This window comes from Amorphotheca resinae (genome assembly GCF_003019875.1).
Source record: "Amorphotheca resinae ATCC 22711 unplaced genomic scaffold M430scaffold_1, whole genome shotgun sequence".
Lineage (NCBI taxonomy): Eukaryota > Fungi > Ascomycota > Leotiomycetes > Helotiales > Amorphothecaceae > Amorphotheca > Amorphotheca resinae.
The window spans coordinates 1,103,726-1,122,404 of record NW_020194471.1 but is presented as its reverse complement, the minus strand read 5'-3'; the positions used below and the strand labels follow the sequence as shown (position 1 = coordinate 1,122,404).

The 18,679-nt window shown below is 51.1% G+C and overlaps 8 protein-coding genes across 8 annotated transcripts; 4 read left to right on the top strand and 4 right to left on the bottom strand.

Moving 5' to 3' along the window:
• Window positions 1-1,525: 1,525 nt before the first annotated feature.
• M430DRAFT_14723 (hypothetical protein) lies at window positions 1,526-2,761 on the top strand (the record flags this gene model as incomplete). Its single annotated transcript, XM_024863053.1, has 3 exons — window positions 1,526-1,648; window positions 1,795-2,038; window positions 2,154-2,761. The coding sequence occupies 3 exons, from the start codon at window positions 1,526-1,528 to the stop codon at window positions 2,759-2,761; spliced, it is 975 nt and encodes a 324-aa protein (XP_024724975.1).
• A 521-nt stretch (window positions 2,762-3,282) lies between these two features.
• Window positions 3,283-4,105, bottom strand: M430DRAFT_130999 (hypothetical protein). Its single transcript, XM_024862172.1, has 4 exons — window positions 4,057-4,105; window positions 3,651-3,743; window positions 3,420-3,604; window positions 3,283-3,369 (listed from the first exon to the last, which is right to left on the bottom strand). The coding sequence occupies exons 1-4, from the start codon at window positions 4,057-4,059 to the stop codon at window positions 3,330-3,332; spliced, it is 321 nt and encodes a 106-aa protein (XP_024724974.1). The 5' UTR covers window positions 4,060-4,105; the 3' UTR covers window positions 3,283-3,329.
• Window positions 4,106-5,061: 956 nt separating this feature from the next.
• On the top strand, window positions 5,062-6,214 carry M430DRAFT_23896 (hypothetical protein; the record flags this gene model as incomplete). Its single annotated transcript, XM_024864980.1, has 3 exons — window positions 5,062-5,138; window positions 5,204-5,431; window positions 5,485-6,214. The coding sequence occupies 3 exons, from the start codon at window positions 5,062-5,064 to the stop codon at window positions 6,212-6,214; spliced, it is 1,035 nt and encodes a 344-aa protein (XP_024724973.1).
• Window positions 6,215-6,732: 518 nt separating this feature from the next.
• Window positions 6,733-8,859, bottom strand: M430DRAFT_154276 (hypothetical protein). The gene is made up of 4 exons (XM_024863246.1): window positions 8,268-8,859; window positions 8,082-8,216; window positions 7,758-8,032; window positions 6,733-7,706 (listed from the first exon to the last, which is right to left on the bottom strand). The coding sequence occupies exons 1-4, from the start codon at window positions 8,625-8,627 to the stop codon at window positions 6,848-6,850; spliced, it is 1,629 nt and encodes a 542-aa protein (XP_024724972.1). The 5' UTR covers window positions 8,628-8,859; the 3' UTR covers window positions 6,733-6,847.
• A 911-nt stretch (window positions 8,860-9,770) lies between these two features.
• On the top strand, window positions 9,771-11,240 carry M430DRAFT_130993 (hypothetical protein; the record flags this gene model as incomplete). Its single annotated transcript, XM_024862171.1, has 3 exons — window positions 9,771-9,941; window positions 9,992-10,396; window positions 10,499-11,240. 3 exons carry the CDS (start codon window positions 9,771-9,773, stop codon window positions 11,027-11,029), a joined length of 1,107 nt encoding a protein of 368 aa, XP_024724971.1. The 3' UTR covers window positions 11,030-11,240.
• A 239-nt stretch (window positions 11,241-11,479) lies between these two features.
• On the bottom strand, window positions 11,480-13,245 carry M430DRAFT_130991 (hypothetical protein). Its single transcript, XM_024862170.1, has 5 exons — window positions 12,746-13,245; window positions 12,316-12,686; window positions 12,039-12,248; window positions 11,697-11,988; window positions 11,480-11,631 (listed from the first exon to the last, which is right to left on the bottom strand). Exons 1-5 carry the CDS (start codon window positions 13,106-13,108, stop codon window positions 11,548-11,550), a joined length of 1,320 nt encoding a protein of 439 aa, XP_024724970.1. The 5' UTR covers window positions 13,109-13,245; the 3' UTR covers window positions 11,480-11,547.
• A 1,451-nt stretch (window positions 13,246-14,696) lies between these two features.
• M430DRAFT_62694 (hypothetical protein) lies at window positions 14,697-16,892 on the bottom strand. The gene is made up of 4 exons (XM_024869007.1): window positions 16,603-16,892; window positions 15,614-16,536; window positions 15,091-15,564; window positions 14,697-15,041 (listed from the first exon to the last, which is right to left on the bottom strand). Exons 1-4 carry the CDS (start codon window positions 16,827-16,829, stop codon window positions 14,797-14,799), a joined length of 1,869 nt encoding a protein of 622 aa, XP_024724969.1. The 5' UTR covers window positions 16,830-16,892; the 3' UTR covers window positions 14,697-14,796.
• Window positions 16,893-17,548: 656 nt separating this feature from the next.
• M430DRAFT_62693 (hypothetical protein) lies at window positions 17,549-18,678 on the top strand. Its single transcript, XM_024869006.1, has 2 exons — window positions 17,549-17,722; window positions 17,791-18,678. Exon 2 carries the CDS (start codon window positions 17,814-17,816, stop codon window positions 18,666-18,668), a length of 855 nt encoding a protein of 284 aa, XP_024724968.1. The 5' UTR covers window positions 17,549-17,722; window positions 17,791-17,813; the 3' UTR covers window positions 18,669-18,678.
• Window position 18,679: the final 1 nt, after the last annotated feature.

Below are 18,679 nucleotides of genomic sequence, written 5' to 3'. Positions count from 1 at the left end.
CCTAATTGGGATAGCACTTCTGGTCACAGAGAATGATCGTCGACGGACTTAAAGGCAGACTTCAATGATAACTTGGCCAAAGCTTGGATCAAACATATCCTAAGCGGATGAAATGTCAGGGAATTTACTCCCGAGAGCAACCGCGATTTAACACTTGTTTGTCCGGCACTAAATAATGCGCAAGGTGTGCTTGGAGCAGCTACAGAACAAGAGGCCATAGTCGGTGACGCGCATGAAGAACCAGGTGAAACAAGAGCTAAACAACAGTAACGAGATATAAGGTTCGCAAAGGATACGCAGCCTAGTGCATAGCTTGCAGTGAGGTGGCCTCGGGGGGCACAGTCCGAAAGACCAGTGCAGGAACTCAACGATTGGCGCCTTTGGGTTGGCTTGAATGGCTCTTGAAAAAGCATATGCTTCTATTAAGATTCATCAAGAGGCAGAATAGAGTCGACAGAGCTGGATTTCAGGTACGAGATAAGCCCATTCAGTCTCCTGGTCGCTTGGTGTGAGGTTGTTTCCATGTCACACACAGGGGATGGTGAGGATATGCGCAATGCCGGAGGTGCGCCACTCTTGTGTGGAGGAAGATCTAGATATCATTACTCCGTACAGAATCAATGAAGCTTCTGCTAAAGGCAATTGCAGTTACAGACTGCAGAAGATCCTAGGAACATAAGATCGCGAAGCCAGAGGAGGTCAGCAGCTTACCTACGCGTGTAAGATAGTTCTTACTTGCGTCCAAAAGTAGTTGGAGTATCAAGTAGATACAAAGCAAGCTTTATGCTCGCATTACCATTGTTGTTGAGTAGGAACGTCAAGAGCGCATGTTGTTGCAACTTCAGAGTTGTATTTGATCAACACCAAGGACGCGCTGTGAAGAGGTGGTGAGCGCACGGACCACTATCTTTTTACTGTATATCTAGAACTACGGTGATTGGTTCTTTATCGAGACACGGATGCGCTACTTGACGCTAGCGGATAAACCGCCGGCCCGGTGTTTTGCTCTGCACAAGAAAGGCGGCGTCAGGACAGCTCCTCACATGGTCCAGGGAGGTTGTGATCAGGAAAGCAGTCGAGAAATACTATGTAGTGAGCTCATAGAGCCATGCGTAGGAGGATAGTTGGGAATTGAAAGTTGGAAGTTGGAACCTGGACAGGGGACACCCACAGTCGTGTGTCAGTCGTCGTGTTGAGAAAGTCCTGATCATTTGACTATGGGGTTCCTCTGCGTGACTGGTACGATAGTATGTTGTGTCCTCTACAAACCATCAGAAGTTCATGTCAGACATCTCCTTTAGAGCTCAAGGCTTTTGAAGCAACATGTGCACCTCTTCCCCAGGTAGTTCTGTGAATATCTTCATGGGCACCTAGCTGCAGTATGTGACAAGGTTGCTAAGCGACATCCACCAATGTCGTCGCTGTACACCTGTACACCGTTTACAAGAGACAAAGAAGTCAACTTAAGCAAGTGATATCCTTCATAACACCTCTCTGTGCAACTCCCAAACAGGTGGTCTTGAAAATGCCTTCCATATTGCCAAACCCAACTGCTACCAGCAACAAATTTGAAGATCTCTCTGGAATCGATGCTGCAGCTTATGAAAACCCCTACGATGCCTTGATCGAGGCCTGTAATAATGATCCTGTACGATCCCTTTCTTCCTCCCAATATGCTAGCCAGACCTGTTATTGCTATCTCAAGTATCTATATTCTTGCAAACCCCCCTGTGTCTCAAAACTCTCTCCACTACGTCCTGAAAGCTGGATGCTGACCCCCCCCTCCTTTCCAAGGCCCTCATCCAATCCCGCTATTCGACTCATCGTACTACCCGCAACAGCCAGCAAAAAGCTAAATTGCTATCCCCTGATTTCTCTGGCCTACTTATCGACCCTGTTCTCAAGAAGCTAACAGATCCCTCCATTGAACCTGGTTTCACAGACCCGAGACATTGTCTTGTATTCTGGGCTCGACCCCCAAGTCATATTCGCTCCCTGGCTAGGGATGTCCAGCAGATGCTGTTGGCCTCGGCTCCAAGTACGTTATATTTCACTTGGCATGAGATCGCATATACTATACGTATTCTATTTCTTGAGAAGATTGTGTCGTTTTATAATTGTGAAATCAAGAGCACATGACTAACGAATTCCAGATCTCTGGCTCATGCCCACTGAATGCATGCATCTCACAGCCCTAGAAATCACCCATTCTCTCACGGACCCAGAAATCCATGCCATCATTTCTAGAATGGGACCAGCCAGCATAGCCACTATGACAGACTACACATTCTCCCACCGGGCACGCCTCATCAAGCCCATGCTATCATACGATGGCAGCGCGCTTGCTCTCTCGTTCCTCCCCGCAGCAGGCGAGGGCCTTCCCCTTTCGGCCTCCAGCTCTTCAGAAAGAAGCCAAGAAGATGATAGGTTTACATATCATCATTTGAGGAGAGATTTATTCAATATTGCTAAGGCCACAGGGGTGAGCATCGATTCTCGCTATGTAGTCCCTAGCTCCCATATCACACTTGGACGGTTCTTGACTCAGGATGATCATGATTCTCCTGAGAAAATGGAGAGGTTCATCAAGAAGATCGAGGAGATTAATGCGTGGCTGGAAGAGGAATACTGGCCAAAGGATGGGGGAGAGAGGAGGGAAGATGGTGAGTGGATTGTAGGACAAGGAAAGGGTTTGGATTTTAGAGAGGGGACATTGTGGTATGGTGGCGGGAACACGGTGAGAATTGGGAAGGGGTTTTGAAAGATGTGCTGGCGTAGAGCTGTTGATGCGGAGAGTTTATCACTGGCTAGAATATGATACCTGTGTTCTTCTGATCTAGGCTCTCAGTAACAATATTCGGTTCCGTCCAATGCTTCAAGGGACCTAATCGGACCACTGGAATATGGCACTCTCATTACTCTCATGGTTGACGATAAGAACCCAATAAGAGAGCTGATCACGAAGATTGACTCTCTTGAGATATCTAAAAAAAAAGAAAAAAGGTTTGAGTTGCTGCTAGGTCGTTTCAAAAGGATGGCAGCAACTTTGCTGCGACCAGTTCAGTAGAAAAGTCCGTAAACCACATAATCGATCATTTTTCTAGCATCAATATTGCGACCCACAGAGCCTCAGGAAGGTTCAACCTCATCACTTCACAAAGCATCGACGCCATGGTGTCACGAGTATTTTGGTATTCTCTTATGATGATGCTGAACAAGATACAAGGACCCAACCCTTAGCTGTGCCTTGCTCCATACATGTTAGCCATTGTGACCACGCAAAACCCCGTGTCCCATGCCCATGCGAAAGAACAATCGTCGTAGCACATCTAGAACACCAAAGCAGCACCCTTGGTCTTCTTGTCACCACTATAACATGATTAGCATCGCCCGCCGCTATTCCCAACATGAGGACATACCCAAGTTCGAAGTGCTTGCATCGCTTCAACGCCAATTGTGCCTTTGTCTTGCACGCTGTGCACTCCAATCTCAACACAACCTTCTTCGTTGTCTTAGCCTTCTTGTGGAACACAGGCTTTGTTTGACCACCATAACCGGATTGCTTGCGATCGTAACGACGCTTTCCTTGCGCGAACAGGGAGGCCTGGAAATTGTTAGACGGGAAGCGCCAGGTTCAAAATTCATCGTACCTTTCCGGCCTTGTATTGTGTGACCTTGTGCTGGGTGTGCTTCTTGCAGTCCTTGCCCTTGCAGTAGGTGCGTCTGGTCTTAGGAATGTTGACCTGCGAAGAGTTTCGTCAGCTTTAATCCAGTTTGATGTATCCGCTAGTATTTCGTCTTCAATCTCCGTCAAGCAGTCCCCTTCGCCCACTCCAACTGGATCCATGAATAGAACCCTCTGATCGGCGAGATTTCGACGTCGTGGTGTTCGTGTAAAAGGAGTGCTTTCTCAAGCGCCTTCGCCGGGTTCTCTGATCGTTCGGTATTTTTGGGTTCGAAACTCTCATTGTCCAGTTGCTTGCCATCCATCCCTTCCCACCCTTATACTCCCGGGAAACGGGACAAAGAAATGAATAGGAAGATACTTGTACGTACCATCTTGACGGTTGTGGCGGTTGTCGAGGAAGTCGAGTGATTAAATGTCGTCGTTGTCTCGATTTCTGACTTCGAGGTTGAAAATCGGGTTGTGCGCTCGCTTAGTTGCGCTAGGGCGGGCGTATCTAGGTAAGCCATCACGTGATAGCATACACAGACGACTCGAGCCTCGAGACACTGTACCCCTACCTACCTATGATCATTTGCTTCAATTCAGAATGGCTGATGACCAAGGAGTACTTGGAGGTTTGGGCTACTAGGCGTCGAGGCTGATTTGATCATGGTGCCATTTGAGTTGCGGTTTATCTCTGTAATTCAAAATGGTCGTGGTATATTATCGTTTGAGCACACATTCAGAGGACTATCAGCTTCTGCGTTTGAAAGTCTTGTCAACTTCTTTCAAACCCTGCCTGTATCATTCCAGCCTTCTTTACCAGTCAAAAGCAGCTGGAGAATTAAGAAATCATCGGTACTTGAATGAAAACCGCGATGCTTGCTCGTGCCCAGCAAATCCTTAAGGGTTGATCTTGAATCGAGGGACTGTCAAAGGCATATTGGCAAGATCCCAAGCATCAAAAGGCCTCTCGAAGCAAACCATCTGTTCATACCTAGGCACCTAAGGTAGGTAGGTAGGTATTTATATATATATGAGATCCTATGTTGGAACTGCCGCCTCAGTCTTGCAGGGTAAAAGTATTCTCTCTCCTGCAGGCCAATCACGTGGTAAAATCCCCCCGACGGGCGCTAACGACGGCTGTAAACATCAACACGCATCGCATCACCATCGCATCGATTTATCGTCACCCCAGCCTCCCCACATTATTCCGAGGAGCAACATCGCGACCTCTCGCCACAACCTTCACGTTCCTGCATCGCTATTGTCCCGATACATCCCACACAATAGCCATTGTGGTCGCATAAACGCGCTTTACAAAACCGCATTCCTCACACTAAGCCCTACGTCGTCATCGCGTCCACGCGCTCGATAAGACTTACGGCACGATCATGTCTGGGGCATCCAACTTTCTGGCGAAACAGAAGAAGGCAGAGCTGGTTGAGCTTGCAGACTCTCTAGGCGTAGAGTAAGACTGCCGCATACCTGGTTCTTTTTTTATTTCTGGCGCATTGCTAACGTCATTCCTCGCAGGCATGAAGGATTGAAGAAGACCGAGCTTGAGCTTGCCCTCGAGGAGCACCTCGCGAAGAACGCTTCTCGGTACTCGACCGACTCGCGCTTTACCCCCTTTTATAACAAACGACGTTCGGAGAGCTCTCCAGTAAAGAGAGAGTCTTCCTCTGTCTTGGGAGATGTAGAAACCAAAGCGAAGCAGGTCAGGCGCCGAGTTACAAAGGCTGCAGATGAGTTGCTTGCGACGTAAGCCCTCCCCGCGTCTCGAAGCCACAGCACCATTACTAACTTGCACTTAGCGACGACTCGGAGGTTGAGCCAGCAACAACACGCTCAAGGTCAGCCTTGACTAGAACTCCACGCGGCTCTGCGTTGTCAAACCTTCCGTTCGCGTCAAGTGTGCCCCTGCCTCCGTCTCCAGCAGTGGTTGCAGAAGCGATTGATCGCAGAACTCAAGTCATCCGCTCTAGGGTGTCTAGTGCCTTCGATGACTCGGGTATCGTTGAGACAGCCCAAGCAACGCGTGAAACTCTTTCCACGGTTGTATCTGTTGAAGGCCTCATCATCTTATTCGAGCTTTATTTCTTGCGACCCGAGCTGCTCGCCGATCGCGATGCATTTACTATCCCGCCGATCCAGTTCTTGAAGACATCCGAGTACCTCGTCAGGGTCCCCGACCTCTTCTTATTGCTCACCGCATCGTTCTGGGGCCCGGCATTACTTTGGAGTTTTACGACCTTCTTCATCCCGTTGTTTGCGTCTTATTTCTTCAATCTCACAAGCAAGCCTAAAACCCGATCCAGCCACCAAGTGCATTTCAATTACGAGTTCGACCCATTGACTTTCAACATCGTGAAAGCCTTGTTGACATACGTTGTCTTTGGCCAAGATGTCACGTTTGGTGGACTGGTCAACCTCGAGCACGTAGCTCGGATCAACTCGGCGCTCTACGGGGGCTATCAAGGAGTCCTCGTTGGAACCGGAATTGGGACGTTGGTTACGTTGTACGAGGCCGTCATCAAGAAATAAGCGCAGGCTCCCACATACCCAGCACGGATCTGCAAGTGCAGAACATCCATAGAAGAAGAGAGGGGGAGACCGATTACGCTCTAAAGCCGACGAATGGGCCAACGGGGGCCAAGAAGATGATTTCTATATTAGTCATTCCAGTTCTTAATTTCAGCTGCTGTATAAAATCAGCATGGGGCAGACAACGGTGGTGGCGGGGTCTTGATTGCTGGACATATCAGAGAGCATTAGGGAGCGAGACGGACTCTTCTTTCACATCATTCGCTTTCTCTCGCGGTCGTTCTTGTGCCGGCACGTGGTCTCGGGAGAGGTCATGGGAAAGGCGTTGAGGCGTGGCGATGGGGATACCTCTTTTGTGCTTTACTCGCTTTTTGGCCCTCCATATATGTTTATATTGATGCATGCATGATGGAAGGGCGGGGGGGGGGGGGGGACCGGGTCTCGTTGGTTGGAAATATGAAATCCAAGCTGTTTTAATCACCCACTGACTTTTGCTGATATGCCGAAGTGATGAACACTTGATAACTAATCTATTATTACTTCAAATAGTTTGCTATATTTCTCGCGCTCAAAAAACCCGGTCGGGAACGCCACGTACCTACTCTTCTCACGATCATTCGGTACTGAGCATCTCTAATCCCCACCTATTCCCAACCCCAGGAACGCCAGAGTCGCGACATTCATAGCCGCAATGATAAACCAGATGATCCAAGCGGCCAGCATCGTCGGGATATTATTCGCCAGACTGACCATCAGCCCACGACGCCGCTCTCCCCTCTCCACGTCCGGCCCAGGCTCCAGAGACCCAAGCGTGGCGGTACTAACGACGGCCGTCTCGGTCTCCACCGTCATGTACTTCTGGAAGCTGGTGTACCAGACCAGCGGGAAGGTCAGGAAGATCAACGATACGGACAGCACGACATTGCAGCCGTTCAGCGCCGCGGCCAGCCCGGACCGTCCGTCCGCTGCCGCTACGATGATGCCGGGGACGATGGCGATGGAGCGGGTCAGCAGCCGGCGGTAGAAGGGACGGATGCGCCAGTGCATGGCGCCCTCAGCGACCAGCTGCCCCGCCATCGTCGCCACGATCCCAGCGCTGATGCCGGAAAACAGCAGGGCGAGCGCGAACATGGTGCCGGCGGCCTGCGAGATGGACGACACGAACAGGCGGTACATGCCGAAGAGATCGGCGTCGTCGGCGGCCTGGGATAGCGAGGAGGCGGCGACGATCAGGATGGCCGAGTTGACGAAGACGGCGATGACGAAGAGCGTGATGCAGAGCTCGGCGATGGAGTAGTTCATGCAGGATCGGATGGCGGACAGTGATGGCCGGTATAGCTTGATAGCTGATGGGCGGTCGGTGGTCAACACCTCGCGGTATTGCTCGTGCCGGATGTCGAAGTCGCGCAGGCGTGCTTGGACGAGCCCCGATCCAAGGTAGATGGTGTGTGGCATGAGCGTCCCACCCAGAATGGCACATGATTCGTAGAGCCTTGTTCTCATCAGCTTGGAGATCTGGCATTCGGGATACGTGAGATACTACCCATCAGAGACGAAGATCACCCGTGAGGGCAGGAAGCCGTCGAAGACATGCCTGGCGGTTGTGCCTCTGATCAGGGAGAGTTCTATGCAGAAGCAGATAAAGACACTTAGCACGAAGACGGTGACGAAGAGCTCGAATGCTCGAAGACCTCTGAGCGATCCGTCGGGGCGGTAGAATATCAGTATGACCAACGTATCCGCTATGGCCAAGGCGCAGCCCGCGACCAGGGGGATCTTTGGAATGAGGATATTGATTGCAATTGCTGTCCCAATCACCTTGAGAAGCGTCAAGGGGGTTTGTGCCGGGTTGAGGTCTGAAGCTTACCTGCCCAATATCGGTGCAAACTATGGCGGCTTCAGCCATGAGCCAGAGGCCAATGTTAAGCCAGCGGGGAAGATAGGCTCGATTGCATTGCGCAAGATCCATACCTGTGACAGATCCCAGTTTGACTGACAGCGCCTTGAAGCCAAGATTAGCCAATTGGACTTCCACAAAGTCACGAGAGCTCACCTGCAGATAGATAGCAATCAGGTTTGACACGAGGATCATGAACAGGAGCTTGTATTGAAACTGTGTTCCAGAAGAGACGGCCGTCTGGTAGTTGTCCGGGTCGATATAGGCCACGCTGATGATAGCCCCCGGGCCCATAAACTTCCCCAACTTCACCACGACAGCTGCACTTTCCAGGAGGCGTTGCCTGGTGAAGAGATCGCGCAACCAGCGCACGTAGTCCCGTGGGCTTGGGCGAAACGGGCCATCATGTACTTCAACGGTCACTTCTTCTACGCTGGCTTTCTCCCTGGGCTCGGCATTAGGTGAGACTTCTGGTATGATCTGCTCGACGGTTTCCGGGGTGGCTGATGTTGCCATTGGGAGAGCACGGGAGCAAGAACAGAGCTGTCCAGAAAGCACAGTGCGATTGTACCACGTAGACACCGAGACGGGGTGAGAGACTGGGCGGGCAGGCAGGAGCCCTATTCAAGCAATCACTCATATAAACGACGTATCATGACAATCTCAAAGAAGTCGAGGAGGTCGAGGACGGGGGGGCTTCTTCCATATTGCAACCCGTCTTCCAGACTCCAGGCCAGCCCGCCTGTCCATCCATCCATCCATCCATCCATCCATTTTCCAGCTGGACCAGCCACGGCCGGGGCAACTAATGTAGGCACACACGTGCGGGGAGCCACGGATGATGGACGGCTCATGGGCTCGTATGGGAAAGGAAGAACTGTGGTTGCTATTGCGGGCTGGTCTGGCCGTGTGTCCCTAGGTAGTGTGCCGTGCAGCAGTGCAAGGGGAAGCGTGAACGAGGATCAAGAGTGGAATGTGGAATGTTACCTGGGCCGGGGAGGGGATATACGGTAGGTACATATAAGTGGATATCATATCATATTGAGAGGAAGAAGAGAAAGAAATACTTTTGCAGTAAGAGGTGCATATACAAAGTAGACAGGCTCATAGTAATAAGAGAGGTATGGTTGTCTCCTCTATCCAGAATCCAGATACATTGGACAATAATAGAAAGCCAGGAACGGAAGAATCAAGATAGAAAAGAAAGCTTGTCGCGGCAAGTGGAGCACCGAGAGGCGAGAATCATAGGTCCTCGTCCCTGACAGGCTGGAAACCCCTTGTTTGACTGATGCCATCAGGAGAGAAAAGGGTCGAGTCGCCGTCGAACAACATGGGCAAAATGTCGTCTCTATCCATCTACAGTCTCTATCTACATACAGCCTCATGCTTCTCGTTTCAACCACCGTGAGGACTAATGGCAAGTCTTTTCTTTCTTTCTTCTCTCCTCTCTTTCTCTTGCCACTGCGATAAATTAATTGATTGATGACTATCCATCCTGCCATCCCCGCTTTTTTTTCTGCCCACTCCCAATGTGCCGTGAGTATCGTGAAATATCCGTCTCCTTTTGATCTTCCTCTCCCTCCTCTCTCTCCCTCCCTCTTCTCTTCTCCCCGCTGTATCCGCCCCCCTTTTCCTGCCCGGCTCGAGCGATCATCCACCATGATAGATTATGACAATGTCTGCTTCAACATAGCAGCTTTTGTCGCCGGCCTTTTCGTCCTCGAATTCGGCGCCGACAAGTTCGTTGACCACACCGCCAAGGTTGCCGCTCGTCTACGCATCCCGCCGACTCTGATTGCGCTCCTGACCGCCGGGGCTGAATGGGAAGAGGTGCGTTCACCCTTTTCATGATATCGCATTGTTATTAACACATCCACCAGCTCGTCGTCGTCGTCGCCGCCATCTCCCAGCGCCGCTCCCCCCTTGCGGCTGGCAATATCCTGGGGTCGTCCATCTCCAACATCCTCGGCGCCTTCTCCCTCGGCCTGATCTCCGCCCCCTCGACCGTGATCTTTGACCGCAGCTCTCAGATCTACACCGCGGCCCTTCTCGCCCTCACCACCCTGTTCGTCGTGATCGCCACGTTTGTCAAGCCGCTGGGGCGGGCAGGCGGGGGGATCCTCGTTGCTACGTTCACGGCCTACATCTCTTCCATCGCATGGGCCATCTACAAAGGCGTGGTCAAGCCGCCCGAGGACTCCGACTCCGACAGCGATAGCGACTCCAACTCCTCCGACCATGATGGGGCAGAGGGAGAAGAAGAAGAGGAGGAGGAGGTGAAGGACGTCGAGCGCTCCACCCCGCGCTCGAGCAGCAGCACCACCCTGCGCGACCTGTCCGCGCCCGCCGACCACCGCCCATCCGAGAGCATCCCCCTGGCGCGCGAGATGTTCGACGCCGCCGACCTCAAGCCCACGCCCGACAGCGCCCTGCAGACGGAGACGCAGCACCGCCGCCGCCCGCGCTCCACCACCTACCACGTCGTGCATCTGATCCTCGGCTTCCTCGCGCTCTCGCTATCGGGCTACGTGCTCTCGCACAGCATCAGCACGCTCGCCGAGACGTTCTCGCTCGCCGGCTCCGTGCTCGGCATCACGCTGCTATCGCTGGCCACCACGCTGCCCGAGAAGCTGGTCGCCGTCTTCTCGGGCGCGCGCCAGCAGCCCGGCATCATGGTCGCCAACACGGCCGGCTCCAACATCTTCCTCGTCACGCTGTGCGCCGGCGTGCTGTTCCTGGCCGCCGACCTGGATGCCCTGGCCGGGAGCTTGACCCCATTCGAGCTGCTCTCCATGTGGGCCGCGAGCCTGCTGCTCTTCGTCATCGTCATGGTCGGCGGCCGGAGCTGGATGGGCTGGGCCTCCTTCGCCCTCTATCTCGCCTTTATCATTTGCGAGTTCACCGCGAATAGGAGATGATCTCCCCCTCCCCCTCCGCTGCCGGATGGCGGATGGCGGATTGCTCTGCTCGTTGTTTTTTCAGGTGCGTGTACTAACTAGATATCATTATTAGATCTTGGCGTGAAGGGTGGCCGTGAGGCTCGTTGGCGTTTTCTAGATGGGTTTGTTATTTTTTTGCCCTAGAGCGTGCATAATACCTTGTATTCTGTACTAGTACTATAGAAATTGGAATAGAAATAATATCAATTATCGCATCCCTGGACCGTTAGAAATATCCCCTCTGCTTCTATCCGCTACCTTTAGCGTGGCCGGTAGAGGGGGCCATTGCCAGGAAAGGAGACGAGGGGTTACTAAAACAGGGCCCCTTTTCATAAAGGTCACACACATCACGAAACCCAATCTCCTCCAGGCCATTTAAGCCTTGCAGTCACTCACTCATACATGTCAACGGCACTCAATTGTTGAAGTATCTTTTATTATTATTCTAAACACCCAACCAAGTCAAGCCGAAGTCTTTAAATTCTCCCGGTCTACGATTACGAGGAGGGTGGGGGAGCCAGGTTCTGGGTAGGGTCAGTTCGCTGAACGGCGCCGAATCTCGTGTTGCCTTGGTCGAAGATCTGTTTATAATCATATTAGTGAAAAGTTCTTCTGAGGCTCTAGACATGTTATGGAAAGAACTTACGGCGTAGATACTCTTCAAGAAAGTATCGCCCAGAATATCAAAGGTCATGGAACCTCGAGACTGGATCCCGCCGTACACCATACCGTTACCTGCGTCGGCGAACGCCAGGTCCTCCTTCTGAACGGTAAATTGGGTGTTGCCGACGGCGAATGTGACCACTGGAAGTTGGTCGGCGGTCGTGCTGCTGGGGAATACCCAACCCTGTTGATTCTGGTCGTACGTCGCATTCGGTATGGCGTCGTATATTGCTTGGCAGGTAGCATCAGCTACAAGAGCAAGCGTGGTACCCGTGCTGGAGTGGAAAGTTAGATCCGCATTGTATTTCAAGCAGTCAAGACTTACTCAGCAATGGCAGTGTTTCCTGACTGATTGATGGTCTTGCCATTGACAGTCGCTGAAGTGGAGTCAAACATCCAGAAACCCTGAGAGTTATCAACAGGTGTCCACGCGATCTCCTTTCCAGAGGCCTTGACAACATCCTGATCGATGTAGCCGAAGGTATAGAAGCTCTCGCCCTTGTCAGGATCATTGGCATCCCTCCAGCTCCCCAGGCTAGATGATCGAGATATTAGCAATTGTTCAAAAATCTAAGGATGAGGGACTAGTCGTGTGTCCTTACTAAGCTGTAAAAAGTTCAGCAGTCTTGGGAATGTCATCCTGAGAAATCATGTTCTCGACTGGTGTCTGAACTGGCTTTGGGGTAACAGTGTTGATGCTACCCCAGGCAAGACCCAAAAGTCCGTCCCCAGCTCCCTGCACGAACTGGGCCGACATCTGTTTTGCAAGCTCAACCGCTTGATTCTTAATTGTGAGTCCACCGATGGTTACATTATCAGTGCCGACGTTGCCCGATGCGGTAGAGGAGTCGCCGTATGCGATCTTCCAAGTTGAACCGCTCGTAGCCTTGAAAGTGGAGGACTTCTTTGGGTTGAAGATCGTGTGTCCAGTGCCCTGGCTCTGTGTGGAACTGGGCAGTTCTGTGGACCAGACCTGTGGTCGGAATCAGCACTGTAAAGCCGGCTCTGAAGGTCCATGGGGCCTTTGCTTACCCAGAGATCAGAGGACCCAGTATCGAAGTCCAGCATGAGTGTCTGTGCTGGTGTGCCAATCTGGACTGGACAGAGGTACTCGGAATCATTCTGCTGGTCTTCCGCCGTCACCTCACCGACGTCAGAGTCACTGGGACCAGTCTTCTTGCCAGTCACCCGATGGGTTTTGGTCTTGCTTCCATGCCTCTTGAAAAAGGAGTGGTGACCTGTGGGTGTTTCTTTCTGCATCTGAAAGTATGGACCCGGCATGGTGGGCTCAAAGCCCCACTTCTGGAGAAGGAAGACATAGGACTTGAGACCGGATCTCTTATAATTCGGGTTTTGCACACGCTTGATCCTCTGCAAACCCTGGAGGGAAGACATGGTGGGTAGGTATGAGAGGGATTTGCTATGAATAAAAGCGTAGGACAGGTATGTGTATAGTATATGTGTATGGGCACAGTAACGATGATACTGTGACCCGAGGATGAATAAGATAAAAGGGGAACAGTATGAAAGAGAGAGAGGAAAGAGAAGGAGGACGAAGGGCAACCTACGTCTTATATATAGCCAATATACTCTGGTATAGACGTGGAGGAGTGGAAGGCCCGCAAGAGCTGGCTGGCTGATACTACTGCTGCTCAGCTGCACAGAAACCAGTATGAGCAGTGCGGGCGCGAGCTGAGCAGGACAGAGAGACAGGGAAAGCGAGACGGAGTTGCAGCAAGACTTCGAGACAAAGGCAAACCGGCTTCGATCTACCCCTGCTGGCGTTGCAGGCCCCGTTTGTACTTCATACACAGTGCACCGCGCGAGGCATGTCGTTTGAGCGGCAAGATGGCAGATGGTCCTGACTGGAGAGCGGCACTCGGAATAGAAAAGCAAACAGGGGGGGATCTGGTCAATCATCAAGCATCCTGATGGTTGATGGCATCATGGGCGAGGGATCATCCGCGCCGACCCCTGGCCATAGCAGATAAGGAGGACGCGCGCGTGAAAGTTCAATGCTTTCTTTCCTCCTGATACATATCTGGCTGCCGTTTGATGTGTCCGATGATTATGCGTTCCAGACCCGAGAGACTGAGAGCCTCTCCTTCACCCCTCCATTGCGTCACTTGCTCCAGATCCGCGGTCTGAGACCTGACAGTTCATCAATCAAAACAAAATAAAACAAAACAAAGAACAGACCCAACATCCCAGTACAGTATACTGTAGCAGCGGAAACGACGTCGGAATCCGGAAACACGCCAGTACTGCAAGAAAGGGAAGAGAGATCCTTGACGCTATTCGCCAGATGAATCGCCGAATAGCGGCGCACCTTACTATCTTATCCTATCAAAGTTCAACACAGCAACAAGCTAGATGTGTCATTGCAACTCCAGACTCTCTCCTGCTCAGACTCGCTACGTAATAATAACTTACAGCTTCAACAAGATAATGTGTCAAGTTTAGCTCCTGTGCTTGCACATCTACTGTGAGCATACGTACCAACACGGAGGGATAGTGGCCAGAGAACAATATTGACCATTCCCCACCAGACCCAGGCCTGCTTCAACGCCTCAGTGATTGGCTCTTCTAGTTGGAATATAGGATTGCAAGAATAGATAACACCTTATAGGATTTCCATGAAACGCTTAAGAGGCCGGTTGACCATAAGACGGTCTACCATGGCCTGTGAACCGAACCTTGCGTATGGGAAAGGGTTTCAAACGCTGCTTCTCTTTGTTCTGAGGTTCGGATTGGGGCAGGAGGTTGCGGCAGGGCAGGCCTCTCTATTTTGGTCCCCGATGCTGCATGTGGGTCGGCGCGTACTATATTAACATCAAGGACGATGGAGAAGGACGCTCGCGCAATTCATCATGATGCCGCATTAGCTGCAGCCTCCATTCTTACTGTACATACTTCTAGATGGAAGTTGAATATTAGTTACAACTGCTCGTGCAATCCTCCAACTGCAGTCTATGGTAGCTTAGGTAGTGCCATCCTCTTCATAGATGAAAACCCTCCACCCCATCGAATAGCAGATCAGCAACACGCATTCCCTATCAACTTCCAAACACCAAGAGTCCTACTTAGCGCATGCCGCCGCCGAACCCTCCGCTCATTCCTTGAAGGCGGCTTGCGAGTTGGGGATATTTCTCTTGAACTTCTAATTGTGTTCGGGTGGCTTCGGCGTATGACAGCGCATTGACAATCTCACCCTCCGTCCTGGAGAGCTCTGCCGCACGCTCAAAGTACTTGAGTGCCTCAGTGACCTTTCCTTGCTGCAGCAAGAGTTGTGCCATGGTTGCAACGGCAATATCGCATTCCGGATCAACTGCGAAATATTAGTACTGATAATCTCATGAGGTAGAAGGGAGTCATACTGATCAGAGCCTTCTGGCAAAGCTTTTCGGCCTCTGCGAAGTCCTGCTTCCATTGGAAGAGAGCCAGGGCTTTGTTGATAAGGGGTAGGACGTTCATGCCCAACGGCTTAGTTTGCTTCTCCATCTCAACAGCAGTATCAAACTTCTCAATTGCTTCTTGGTACTTCTGCTGATCTAACAGCAATTCTCCGTAGTAGTTGTAGACATCGGGTACTTTGTCGAAGTTCTTGATGCATCGTCGGAATGTAGCCATCGACGATGCAATAGATCCCATCTTGTACTGCGTGACACCGAGCTGGATGTGAGAGAAGATAAAGTCTCGGTCGAGGTCAATGGACTTCTGGTAGTCCTTGGCCGCTTCGGCGAATTCGCCCAGGATGAAGTGTAGTTGGGCACGGTGGTAGAAAATATCTGGGTCCTCACTGTTGTGGCTCATCGCCTTCTCGAAGTCATCAGCAGCAGCATCCTTGTTGCCTATTATTTATTAGCTAGAGTTTTATCACTCAAAAGGAGAGATACTTACCAAGTTCGAGGTGCATGCTTGCACGCTTAATGAAGCTCTGTGTCAAAGATGGCTGCAAGTCAACACTCTTGGTGAGGTCGTTCAATGCCTCGAGGTTTTGGCCGCGGAGATATCTGAACGTACCCCGCATGTTGTATGCAAAGGCTTCGTACTCTCCAAGATCGCCCAAAACCAATGCCTGATCGAAAGCTGCCGCGGCCTCCTCGTAACCATCGGAAGTCTTTTTGGCCATTGCGCGTAAGCCTAGTTGTAATTGTCCCTTTCCAGTATCTTCTGCCAATTCCACCGGCTCTTCTAATCCTGCTGGTGGAGGTCGAGCGCGGAAACTTTGCAGATAGTTGGTGACAAAGGTCGGGCTGGGCAGTCGCTTCTCCTTGCTTTGGAGTATAGCGCGCCCTTTTGCCTCTGCAACCTTCTTGAGCAGCCTCTCGACAGCTTGTGCGCTGGATTCGTTTCGGAACCCATCAATTATACAGCTAGCTGTGAAGTCCAAAAGAGCCTCGCTAAATTTCTCGAGGTGTTCGTAGGCATTTGCCCTCCTGTTCAAAGCCTTAACGTACTCGTTGTCTAGGTTGATAGCAGCAGTTGTGTCTTCGATGACTTTTTCCCATTGGCCAAGGGCGTTGTAGCATGCGGCGCGGTTTGAATAGAAAATGGGATCGGGCTTGCAGAGAATGGCTTTACCGTATAACTCGATGGCTCTATTGTAGTCTTTGCTTCCATACGCAGTGTTTCCGGCAGCCTTCAATTTTGCGGCATAATCCTTTCTCTCCTGTTCTGAGAGGTTTCCAACAGTGGTCTCGTCCACCTCGGGGAGCTCATCTGCGGTCTCTACCGTAGGTGTCTTTGGCTTGGTGTCTGTTGGTCCTTTCTCCAGGTCTGCCTTCTTTTTCTCCTCCTTTTTCCTTCGCTTTTCTTTCTTACTTGACTTGTTCTGTGAGCCTTTATCGATTCTGGTGACCTTCTGTTGCGATGGTTGTTAGCCACGCCAATTATGTGGTATATTGGATATGCTCATGCCACCTACCGAATCGGTCAGGTAATATGCAACGCCAGCTCCAGTTACGACTACTGCAACGCCGGCAATTGTATAAACAACTGCTTTGTTCTCGGAAGCCCAGGTTGATATCCGGTCCCAGAGTGAAGATTGAGGTGTTGACGACGCGAAATCCGGGAGACTCTTCCCGGGAGCCATCGCCGCGGGAGGGGCAGACATAGGGAATGGAAGATGAAATTAAAAGAAGAAGGAATGTAGGGTGAAGAAGGAAAATGGAAGAGGAGTGGCTCGATGGACGGAGCTACACCAGTGTCGGTCGATGATGATAATTCAGCAGACAGCTTGAAAAGATTCGCGATACACCAATGCTTAGAGAGCTCGGAAATATCCATCGGCGCTGATTTGCCAAAACAACACACGCTAAGCCCGGTAGGTTACTTTCACCTATGACGGAGTTGGGTTCCCCTTTTCAAGCTTCGAAGTCGTGTTCCTGTCAACGATGAAGAGGCTATAATCTTGAATTTCTGAATTACGGATTTACGGATTTGAACTGACTTATTGACACCTTTTTGGTGTATGAGAAAGAAAGGATAAAAAGTACCTTAGGTGCCCATTCTGGGTCTCCACAGTGAGAGATATACAGTCTTAAGGTAAGGTAGCTTAAGGTATAGATGCCACTTATGCTGCGCATTGTAAGGCTGGATAGATTGCATATATTACAAGGCAATTGGGAAGGCTATTACTTACCTTAGGATTCACCTACCTAGGTGTATAAATACGTTGCTAGCCAAGCCGAGTACCTACAATAAATACCTGCCTTACCTTACCTTTACCTGAGCAATACCTTATCAGGTCCTTCAAAACAACGCACGTGATTCAAACGTCCCACAAGCATTCGCAATTCGTTTCTTCCCTTCTCTTCTGGTATCACCACAGCAGCTGAACAGAAAAAACTCCCATCGACTAGCAGGTATAGAGGGTACCTCGTGAAATTCCTGTTGGTTCAAAGAGGCGGGACTGCTCGTCACGTGTCAGTCAACTACCCCGTTAGACTGCTCTCAAGGCTGCTCCCAAAGCCCGGCAGGTGCTGAACTGTCAAGTAGGTGCATAAGGTATATGTCTATCATGGTCTTGAAATCCAAAGAGATATAAGAATCGGCACATTCTGACTATATTCCAGGACCCTACCCCACAATTGCAACCATGACGCCTGATTTCCAGCTGTTCACCGCCCTGCGATATGATCCCCTCCTCGTGCCCCTTACGGTCAACACCGAAGCCTGGGACGGGGAATGCAAATCTGGATGCCCGTTCTACATGCTCCCGTACCATCGCGATCGCATGCTCCAAGCCGCTGAGCACTTTGGCTGGACCGAGGCTGCCTCTCTGATTCGAGGCCCGAAGGGACTTGCTCATCTCCTGGAAAAGCTGTGCGAAGCCATTGACACCAACTCCCCTAAACCCCTTCGGACTAGAGTTGTGTTGTATCATGATGGCCAGATCACTGTTGAGACTACGCCGATTCACATCTTGGTGTCTCAATATACATTGTTCCCGGAACGTCTGCCACCGCCGAAATCAGCGAGTACGTTGAAGGTGAGTCCGTTGACTGGCGGCGCGTTGACGGTGGATGATAATGAAACCATCCAGGGGGATCCAGAGAAGAGGGAGCCGTGGGTTGTGACACCAGATATGGCTAGGATTACACCTTCATCTGAAACAACGTATAAGACTACGAGCAGATATATGTATACAGAAGCCAGGGCTCGAGTGGGCATCAAGAGCTTCGATGAAAAGAAGGAAGTGTTGATCTTGAGTGAAAAGGATGGGGAGATTATGGAGGGGAGTTTGACGACCGTGTACTTCTGGAGAAATGGTCGGTGGACCACTCCACTGGTGTCTAGTGGTGGTCAGATGGGGACGACAAGGAGATGGGCCCTTGAAAAAGGACTTTGCGTCGAAGGCATCATCAAGGCTGATTCCTTGGTTGATGGAGAGGAATGTTGGATCAGTAATGGCGTCAGAGGGTTTAACTGGGGGAAGATCACGCTCTCTTGAAGGCCGGGGGG

Bases quoted from the DNA above. Each gene is read 5' to 3' on its own strand.
- M430DRAFT_130999 (XM_024862172.1), bottom strand. The intron at 3,605-3,650 runs GTACGATGAATT...AACAATTTCCAG, and splicing joins CACAATACAAGGCCGGAAAG to GCCTCCCTGTTCGCGCAAGG. The intron at 3,370-3,419 runs GTATGTCCTCAT...ATCATGTTATAG, and splicing joins TGCAAGCACTTCGAACTTGG to TGGTGACAAGAAGACCAAGG.
- M430DRAFT_154276 (XM_024863246.1), bottom strand. From the start codon at position 8,627: ATGGCAACATCAGCCACCCCGGAAACCGTCGAGCAGATCATACCAGAA. The intron at 8,217-8,267 runs GTGAGCTCTCGT...CTTGGCTTCAAG, and splicing joins TGATTGCTATCTATCTGCAG to GCGCTGTCAGTCAAACTGGG. The intron at 8,033-8,081 runs GTAAGCTTCAGA...ACGCTTCTCAAG, and splicing joins TTTGCACCGATATTGGGCAG to GTGATTGGGACAGCAATTGC.
- M430DRAFT_130991 (XM_024862170.1), bottom strand. From the start codon at position 13,108: ATGTCTTCCCTCCAGGGTTTGCAGAGGATCAAGCGTGTGCAAAACCCG. The intron at 12,687-12,745 runs GTAAGCAAAGGC...TTCCGACCACAG, and splicing joins CTGGGTCCTCTGATCTCTGG to GTCTGGTCCACAGAACTGCC. The intron at 11,989-12,038 runs GTAAGTCTTGAC...TTTCCACTCCAG, and splicing joins GGAAACACTGCCATTGCTGA to CACGGGTACCACGCTTGCTC.
- M430DRAFT_62694 (XM_024869007.1), bottom strand. From the start codon at position 16,829: ATGTCTGCCCCTCCCGCGGCGATGGCTCCCGGGAAGAGTCTCCCGGAT. The intron at 16,537-16,602 runs GCGTGGCTAACA...GAACAAGTCAAG, and splicing joins TCCAATATACCACATAATTG to TAAGAAAGAAAAGCGAAGGA. The intron at 15,565-15,613 runs GTAAGTATCTCT...AATAAATAATAG, and splicing joins AAGCATGCACCTCGAACTTG to GCAACAAGGATGCTGCTGCT.
- M430DRAFT_62693 (XM_024869006.1), top strand. From the start codon at position 17,814: ATGACGCCTGATTTCCAGCTGTTCACCGCCCTGCGATATGATCCCCTC.